At 52.9% G+C, this 9,400-nt stretch overlaps 1 protein-coding gene across 1 annotated transcript; it reads right to left on the reverse strand.

Moving 5' to 3' along the window:
* Positions 1 to 4,248: 4,248 nt before the first annotated feature.
* LOC113209802 (YLP motif-containing protein 1) lies at positions 4,249 to 9,394 on the reverse strand. The gene is made up of 8 exons (XM_052274576.1): positions 8,617 to 9,394; positions 8,405 to 8,533; positions 6,713 to 8,277; positions 6,412 to 6,588; positions 6,068 to 6,331; positions 5,936 to 5,990; positions 5,218 to 5,333; positions 4,249 to 5,107 (listed from the first exon to the last, which is right to left on the reverse strand). Exons 1-8 carry the CDS (start codon positions 9,041 to 9,043, stop codon positions 4,967 to 4,969), a joined length of 2,874 nt encoding a protein of 957 aa, XP_052130536.1. The 5' UTR covers positions 9,044 to 9,394; the 3' UTR covers positions 4,249 to 4,966.
* Between the last annotated feature and the right edge of the window lie 6 nt (positions 9,395 to 9,400).

Genomic DNA, 9,400 nt, shown 5'->3' on the forward strand with positions numbered 1-9,400 from the left:
GGCGCCATGGAGAGCGCCTGCCGGGTAGGCAGTGCCGTCACACAGAGGTGCCCGGCGGGACTGCCCACCCACCAGGCGCCATCTCCGGCAAGACCAGAGCACCGCCGCACCGCACCTAGCCTACCACAGCGAACGGCCGCCCCACTGATGCTGCCACAGTCGAGGCGAGTTCTCTATTTATGGGTGGAATCCCCCGGCCTGCACTGAAACACACACGCACACACGCAGATGAGGCTTGCGGGAGGCAGGGGGGTGAGAGGAAGGGGAGGGTGTAACCCAGCACAGCTCCCTGCGGCTCCCTACTGGCTGGACCAGCGTCAAGACTTTCCTCCGACCAGCCCCGCACTTTCCCCCTCCTCTCTTTTGGCTTCCTTTTTTGCGGATGGCGCTTTCCTGTATCCTGCTCCCCGCCGAGGCTCCGACCTTGTTGGAACGGAGTCAGGAAGTAAAAGAAAGAAGAGGTATGGCCGTCTGTGCTCAGACGAGGCACTGAAAACATTTCTGTGTAATTGCGTTTTCCACGAAATTTTGATTTGATAGCGCATTTCTTAAAATGGGATGGTGGCCTTAAAAAATTTCTTTTCTAACCAATCAAAAGGTCAGACTGCAAGCGATTTTCAAAGAAAGAGACTTTGTCAACTGGTGGCGGGAACAAACTACCACAGTGGCTGGGACCGGCTCTTTCGGCCCATCTCAACAGAGATCCGCTCCCGCTCAGTGCGGAGCAGACTCGTTGCTGCCGTCAGTACGAAACCATTGGCCCGCGGGGAAAAACAAACTTCAGGTCAGGGCCTGTGTCGGAATAGGGACGCAGGTCGGCCAAACCTAATAAATGTGCCCATGGTGTGTGTGTGTGTGTGGGGGGGGGGGGGTAGGGTCATGAATCTAAATATTCCCAGCAGTACACCCCTACTCCCGACTCGCACACACACACAATGTCTCCCTGCAGCTGCCCCAGCTGGACAGGAAGTTGAACGTTTGCCCGGTCCGGTCGGCGGTGAGCTAGGGAGGAGGGAGGTGGAGGGTAGGAAAGGGAGGACAGATTGGTAAAAAGCGCCGCATGCAGACCCCGCCTCCACTCCCCCACCCTCCTCCCCTCCCACACCATCCCAGCGCATCGTGGACCAGAATATAAAAACGAACAAAGTCTGTGCTGTGTGCGGAGAACGGCAGAGAAAGAGGCACCCCGGCGAGACGAGGGGCTGTGTGTTGTCAGTAATGCGCGCCCTGGAGCGTTAAAGTAGAGGGGAAAGGGGGAGAGGGGGGCAGGGCAGGGGGCTCAGCTGCTCAGGGCCGCGACCGGTGTCAGCCACCCCCTCTCGTCCGGCCGGCTGATTGTGCGGTGCAGGCGGGCGGCTTGTCTCTGTCGGTCGGCCCGCACTACACCGCCTCCATCAGCGCCCCGCCAGGCCCCGGCCCGGCCTGGCCGCCGCGAAGCACCCGCCGCGTTGTTGAACAAGAAGGGCCGCGGCACCGCAGGCCCGCCCCGGCACGCGAGAGCCGGATGAAGAATTCCGTCCATCAGAACCGCGTCCAGAGCGCTGGAGGGCGCGGCGGCGGGGCCGAGGCGGGGCGGGAGGGCGCGGCGGGTATATTGAAGGGGATCGAGGTCGGCCGGCAGCGCCGGGCCCGGCCGGGCCGGGTCGCGCCGGGTGTGGCCCCCTCCTTTTCTCTGACCCCCGCTCGCCGGGTCGGCCCTTGGCCCTCAGACCGGCCCGCCGGCCGGCCCAGCACGCGACGTGGCCCGAGCGGGGTGCGGAGAGGGGGTGCGGAGGGGTGCGCTCCCGGTGGACTTGTTCACCGTCAGCGTGACAGCGTGACTCCCAGTCCCAGCAGCGGGCCCGCCCCGCCGCGCCCGCGCCGCGTCCAGTAGAATGATCCTGTCCACGTCCGCGACGGACAGCGACAGCAGGACAGGTCCCGGCCGGCGTGACGCGCGGCTCAAGCAGATTACTGTCCCGGGTCGTCCCTCGGCTGGGCCAGCGCAGCGGGCGCAGCGCAGGAAGGGCATACCATTATTGTCCCCGCCCGCCCCCAAGCCCGGCCCGGCCCGGTGCGGCCCGCGCGGCCCCACCCCAGCCTCTGGACTTGTTGCGGGGCTGACATGCACGGAGGAGGACAGGCGGCCACCACGCCCCGCCGCGCCCGCCGCGCCACGCCCCCCGAGGAGGTGTTGGCAAACTCACACATCAGCTCAGCGAGCTCAGCCCGGCACCACGGCGACGACGGTACTCCATCACTTGGTGCTCGCGCAGCCCGCGCAGCCCGGTGTGCCCGGCGGCAGCAGGAGCAGGCGACACGCGCGGACACGCGACACGACACGGCCTCACGCTGCGCCGCGACAACGAACAGCGGCGCGGGCAGACACGCGGCGGCGTGGAGCGGGCGGGGCAGGGCAGGGTCCGGGGGCGCCAGGGGGCCGCACCGCGCAGCTCCGCGCAGCTCGCTCAGCTCGGCCGCCTGCTCACGGCGGTGCTGTGCGAGAGCCTGGCTGCGGTGCGAAGGCGACGCCTGGCGAGAGGAGACTAGACTAGACTGCACGTCTGCTCCACACCGCGAGCAGAGCCGAGCCGAGCCGGGCAGAGCCGAGCCGGCCAGAGCCGAGCCGAGGCGGCTAGGAGACCCCCTCGGGCCCCCACATCGGGGAGGAGTGGAGGGGGGTCCGCGAGTCCGCACAGCTCCGCGGGGTTCCGCGGGGCTGTGGGGGTGGCAGCGATGGGGTGGGGCCCAGTGGGGTCGCGGGGGTTAGGGGGTGGGGCCCGGCGGGGCCCGGCGGGGGTCGAGGGGGTGGGGCCCGATGAGGGTCGGCGTGGAGCAGGCGGGGCGGGGCGGGGCGGGACGGGGCTCCCTCCGCCCAGGCTACCGCTGCTGTGCGACGCGGTGCTCCCGGACGAGACTCGCAGGCGGCCAGGCCAGCGCCACGCTCGCTAGCGCCGTGTAACGAGCGAGAGGAACAGAGAGGGAGCTATGGAAGTGGATAGAGTGGCGAGAGGGAGGAAGAGGGAGAGCGAGAAAGAGTGGCATACGCAAAGACAGGGGGAGAGGGGGAGGGATGAGTCACGGGAAGGCGACGAAGAGGAGGGGGTGGAAGGACTTCTACTGTTCAACCCACCCCTCTCCCCCCAGCAAGGCAGAGCTGGGTAAGGGAACGGGCGCGGCTGGGGGAAAGGAGCGGAAGGGGGGTGCTCGCACACAAAGGGCTGGCATGAACGATGGAAAGAATTAAGGGGAACGGGAGGAAATCCGAAAGCGATGTGGGTGTTCCACGAGATGAGGATGAGGATGGGGCGGTGTAAGTGAGCTCGCTGCGGGGCCGCGGTGCAGTGAGGACCATAAGCAGGGGGCCATGTCGGCAGCGATCTGCAGGTCAGGTCAGCCCATCGCCCGGCTCTCACCACGGTGTTGTTGGGGCCCCTGGTGAGCCGTTAAAGGGGGTGGGGGTGGGGGGGGTCGAGTGAGGAAGCCAAGGCCTCATCGCTTCAAGGACGAAAGTAATGTTTACACTGAATCGCAAAGAGGGGAGGGGATTAGAATGTTGTCACAATGTTGTCTTTTGTTCCGCTTCATAAAAGGAGAACGAATGCAACACATTTGTGTTAATTTGGTGGGGTTTGAATCTGCTGCTGTTTTGAAAAATAAAGGGCAACAAACAATAAAAGTGCAAAAGAAAATTTTAAAATGTAATCAAGAAAAGTTTTTTTTTTCACTTCATTTTAACTTTGTATGTATGTGTTTTGTATTTTGTAAAAGTAATTTGTGTCAAGTTGAATGATGGGTCAAGTTAGGTAGTTAATACAAAGTTATTGATTTAACTCGTCTGCTGTAGCAAGAATGTTACGGTCACTCGATTCTTGATATGATTGTTGAGTTAAAGTGCACAGATCATCCAATATATGAACAGAATCTCTTATAGTTGGAAGCTTCAGATGACCACTAAAAACTGACCCCCCCCCCCCATCATCATTGTTTTTTCAAAAATAGGTTTCATGACAAATTCATGAAATACATAAATCATGTGGTGAATGCAGGAAAGTTTCAGAAAGTGATAGTGGAATGGTTAATTTGTATCAAACAAAGTGGAATTGATAAAACAAAATGTGAGCGACTCATTTGGTTTGGAGGCTGGACCAGCAACCTGAAAGTGTTATCTAAATTAAGAAAAAGAAAAGAAAAGGAAAACATTCCTGCAACCAATTCCAGCAAGGAACCTGCTTCTGTTAAATAAAGGGTATTTAGAAAAACAACACCTCACAGTTACAATCTCCATTTATTCCTAAGGTAAGTTTAAAGAACATGTTTAAAAATCACCACACTCTCATTCATTACGTCAAAGGGTTGTACCAAAACTTTCAAAGAAATATCAAAGGGACAAATTTTCATGAAAGAAGAAATGATTGTTTTTATAATTAAGAGGTTGATCATCTAAGAAGTGTTGAGAGCATTATTTCAGTTTGATTCTGTGGTACTGATATCAAATTCTTTCACATCAAACAACTAATATTTAAGTGTATGAGCTCCATTCAAATATACTTAACACAATATACAGAAGCTTCAAAAATACCTTAACTAAGATAATTATAATATAATTTAACTCACATTAATGGAGATCACATTATGTGCAAAACAAGTAAAATAGAAGGGGGAAAAAAAAAGGAAATCACAAAATACATACTGTAAATAATTGGCAATTACAACTGACCCTCTGCAGGTCGCATGACGTAAGTCATTCAAAAGAAATTCACACAGTGAGACAGGGTGAGAAGTTAATCATTTTCTGATGCGTCACTGAAAGTGTAAAAGTAAACAGAAAATCTTTGAAATGTGAACTCAACATTTAGAACAACAAAAAAATGACACTAAATTTCAGAACAAAATGTGACATCAAATAGTAAAAGTGTGAAACAACATAAATAACATAGATGCGACCTTCAGAGGATAAAATACAAAGTCAGGAAAGAACACTCCATTAAATGTACTTTGTGTGAGTAAGGGCACCCTCCCCAAATGTTGGATCTGTCATACGAGACCAATCAGTCTGTCCCACAACAAAACCAATGGCTCGCATTTTCTCTTGTTTGCGCCGCTCTTCCAAATCTGCCCACCGCACCTAAGAGATAGATAATACTTTAAGAAAATGACACACAAAACTGATGTCTAAGAATGCTAGTTTGGCAAGATTTTGAAGTAACTTTCCCCACACATTATACAACTACTAACCTGCTTTTTGCCAGGTGTAGCTTTTTTCTCCTCGTAGTTGTCTGGCAGTTGCAACCAATCCTCTAATGTTTGAGGGGCACCATCCTTTCTTCTCTTCGCCAAACCATCCAAGCGGTCTGGAAATTTCAAATATGATGGATGGCACTTTAGGGGAGCAGTATGCAGAATTATAAATGGACTATGTTTGCTGCGGTATGCATTACTCCAAATGCATAACAAACCACAAATTGAGTGTTTGTGTCAGAAATTATCAAGTAAGGGGTGGCTGATAACACATACGAAGAGCAGAAAACACAGATGCAGAACAAAAACAAAGAGGAAAGTTGCATATCAACGCCTGAGAGAAAAAAAAGCAAACTCTTCTTTTTTGATACCTGCTGTACGCTGACCATAGATCTTCAGCATTGCATGCAAGCACTATACTTTTAAAAAATTGACCAATTACACAATAGCAAGCTAATACGCAAAAGGTGACAAAATCGCAAATGATAGGAAAATTGTGATCAGCTAATGCAGCAATACGCTTTCACTTCCACGTTCGAAAACCGCATTGCATCGCGTTAGTTGGATGGCGCAACGATGTAAACGGGAGAGCCGTTTTCGAACGTCATATCAACTTTTAAACTTATGGTGTCAAGTACACCGAGTCTTATACAATATATCACCATTAGTGAAAGAGGTTGATAGTTACATCAATACTGTCCCAATGTCTACTCACCCATCTTATCTCCTTGAGAATCCGCTGTTTCCCACTTGCTCATAAAGACATTAGCCTGGAACAATTAAAAGCACCATTAATTCAAACACATTTTGAATTGAAACACTAAAGGTAAAGAGTAAGAAGACTTACCTCCTCTTCGTTTTCTTCTTCATCCTCCTTTTTATCCTCTTCTTTCGGATCAGAATCATCTTTGAAATCATCATCAGAAACGTCTTCCATTTCTACATCTTCAATAGCAGCTGACTGAAGCATTGATGTGGGATCAGTGCGCAAGTACTGACGAGGAGTATCCTCCCAATTTTTTATTGAGCTCTCTATATCTTTCTCACTGCGATTATGAATATTATGCTTTAGGCAGGTCTGAAGATCTCGATCAAGTTCACAAATGTAAACCTGAAATAAGAGAGTTCATGAGTAAACATGACAAGACTGATTCTACGGAGGTTCATATTAGACCATATTTTGACACAGACCTGAAATCCTTTAGTTTTAGCAAAGTGCCACATTTCTTCAAAGTGTGACACTTTATCATTAATAGCATCAACGATGAGGAAACTGAAATACCCGTCACTAATAGTTTTCTTAAATGCCTTCACTAGAGAGTCATGATAAGTCTTCTCCATGGCAGCTTCATACTCATACTCCATTACCTGTAAGTAGAAAATACAGTTTAATGGAGTGGTGCTATATCAGTGAACAAGGAAAAACAGTAGCTGAGGTTGGTTGTAACACAACTATGCAAAACATCACCCAACAGGTAGAAAGTAATCTCACCTTCGTTTTGACTCGCCGCCCGCTTTCTGGGTCACGCTCTTCTTTTTCAACCTCCGTCACGAAGTAGTCGTCCAGACTTAGCATTCGCGGTGTTGCTCCCCCTTGCTCTACCTCCTTGTCCTTGATGAGCTTGGCGAGGAAGGACTTGCCTGAACCCGGAGGGCCGCGCAAGATGATCACAAAGTTGGCTGGACGACTAGTGCGCCCAGGAGGGCACAGTAGGTCCTCGATAAGGACGGGCCTGGGGAGGGACGGTCCAGGGGAGTCCGCGGAGACGGAGGGTGGAGGCGGGGCTGGTGGCGGCTCGGCCAGCGGGGAAGGCCTTCGCCGCTCACGTCGGTCGCGCTCGCGCTCCCTCCAGGTCCCTCGAGGTCCTTGTCCTGGACCCGACGGAGGCGGCCCATTCCGAGGCCGGTCAGCAAAGCGATCGCCAAAGCGATCTCCGCCAAAACGGTCCTCCTCGAAGCGCTCTCGGACCGGCGGCCTGCGGTCGCGGTCGCGGTCCCGCTCCCGCTCGCGGTCCCGGTCGCGATCCCTGAAGAACCTCTCGCGCTCCTCGCGCTCCCGTTCCCAGCTGCGATCGCGTTCACGAAGTCGATCGCGATCGAAGCGCTCTCGTTCGCGTTCCCGCTCCCGCCAGGACGGACTCCCGCCTCGTGGTGGGCTGGAGCGCGACGCCGACGTGCTGCCGCCGTGGCCGTAGTCGAAGGTGGCCACCGGCTCCAAGGTGGGCAGGGCCAGCGCGGCGGCGGGCTGTGCAGCCGGCGCAGAAGGGGCGCCGTGGCCGTAGTCTACCACGGTGGGCAGCTTGAAGTCGTCTACAGGCGCTGCGGGGGCCACCGGGGTGCCTCCCACAGCAGCTTCCCAGCGATCCACTGGCCTCACCCCACCATGGTTCCAGTCTCGCTCAATGGGCACTTTGAGTTCCTCGGGGGGACCGGGCTTAGCGTCCTCCTTGTCCTGGCGCCTTGGCATGTCGCGACCAAAACGGTCCACGAACACTTCACGATTTCTTGAGTCGTCTCGGGGGCCGGGGGATCCTCTGAAGTTATCCCGAGGACCATCACGGGCACCGGGAGGTCCTCTGTAGTCATCTCGGTGGGTATGAGGTCCTCTGAAGTCATCTCGACCTGGAGGGCCTCTGAAGTCATCTCGGCCCCCACCAGGCGGTCCTCTGAAGTCATCTCGATTGCCAGGCGGTCCTCTGAAGTCATCTCGAGGGCCAGGAGGCCCTCTGAAGTCGTCTCGACCAGGGGGGCCTCTGAAGTCGTCTCGGCCTCCACCAGACGGTCCTCTGAAGTCGTCTCGAGAGCCAGAAGGTCCTCTGTGATCATCACGGGAGATTGAGGGCCCTTGACTATCCTCTTTGAAGTCTCCACGGCGAAAATCATCCTTTAGGCCAGTATTAGGGTGATTACTATTTTTAAAATTGCTGCTGTCGTTGGAACTAGAATTTCCCTTGAGCTCTTCGGATTGATCCATCATTCCTTCATTCCATCCTGCAGGACCCTTCACATTGCGTGCTCTTTCTTCAAAGCTGAGAGGTGAATTACGTACATTGGATTCTGTTGGAAAAAGAAATAATTTAATATTTGAAGCTTAAACATAGCTTCTAATTTGTGCATTAAAGAACAAAATTTGGAAAGAGTATTTTTCAAAATTTGTACATTTAATATAAAAAATATAACTTACCTCCACTTAGACTCGCATTCATAGTTGGACTAGATTTCGAATTGCTCTCATCAGACTTATTAGATCCACCTTGATTTCGCTCAGAGAATGTGCCAGAACCTTTCGATCCAAATGGGCCTCTGTCAATCCCTGCAATTAAATATTAACAATTAATAGAAAAAAGAATATGTTAAGAATACTGGGAATACTTGCATACATAAATTGACATTTACCTCTATGTGGATTTCGTCTGTTTTCTTCTGAGGATCCTCTGGGGCCACCAAACCGGTTGTCTCCATCACCACGACTGCCATGAGAAGGCCCACCTCCTGGAGACGCACGTTCATAAGGATTTGAGTCAATATTAGAATTACAGGTACTTCTTGCATTGGGTCCAGAAGGTGTTTTGAGTAATGCTTCTCTTGGTGGGGGTCCTTGTCGGTTTGCATTATCTCTAGGACCAGGTCCTAACAAACTTGGGGACTCTCTTGGGCCTTTACCCAACAAGCTTGGAGTCTCTCTTGGACCTGAACCCAGAAGACTTTCTCGAGGACCAGCACCGAGGCGATTAGGACCATCATTTGGACCAGATCCAAGGAGGCCTGAGCTTTTCTCTTTGGGCCCTTGCCCTAGAAGACTTTCCTTGGGCCTTTGACCCATAACGTTTGGGCTTTCTCTATTTCCCTGGCCAAACTGATTAGGGCTTTCTCTATTTCCCTGGCCAAATTGACTTGGGCTTTCTCTATTTCCCTGGCCAAATTGACTTGGGCTTTCTCTATTTCCCTGGCCAAATTGACTTGGGTTTTCTTTGGGACCATGGCCCAACAAGCCCTCACGTGGTCCTTTACCGAGTAAGCTGCCCCCATCTCGAAGACCAGAGCCATGAAAATTTCCACCATCTCGAGGACCAGAACCATGAACACTGCCTCCTTCTCGAGGACCAGAGCCAAGTAAACTGCCTCCATCTCGAGGACCAGAGCCAAGTAAGCTGCCTCCTTCTCGAGGACCAGAGCCAAG

Source organism: Frankliniella occidentalis, unplaced genomic scaffold (genome assembly GCF_000697945.3).
Source record: "Frankliniella occidentalis isolate FOCC.00 unplaced genomic scaffold, Focc_3.1 Scaffold412, whole genome shotgun sequence".
In the NCBI taxonomy this organism is placed as follows: domain Eukaryota; kingdom Metazoa; phylum Arthropoda; class Insecta; order Thysanoptera; family Thripidae; genus Frankliniella; species Frankliniella occidentalis.

Excerpts from the sequence above, each read along its gene's own strand:
- LOC113209802 (XM_052274576.1), bottom strand. The coding sequence starts at position 9,043 with ATGGGTCAAAGGCCCAAGGAAAGTCTTCTAGGGCAAGGGCCCAAAGAG. Across the intron at positions 8,534-8,616 it reads CAGACGAAATCCACATAGAG|GGATTGACAGAGGCCCATTT; the intron begins GTAAATGTCAAT and ends ATTTAATTGCAG. Across the intron at positions 5,108-5,217 it reads CTACACCTGGCAAAAAGCAG|GTGCGGTGGGCAGATTTGGA; the intron begins GTTAGTAGTTGT and ends TCTATCTCTTAG.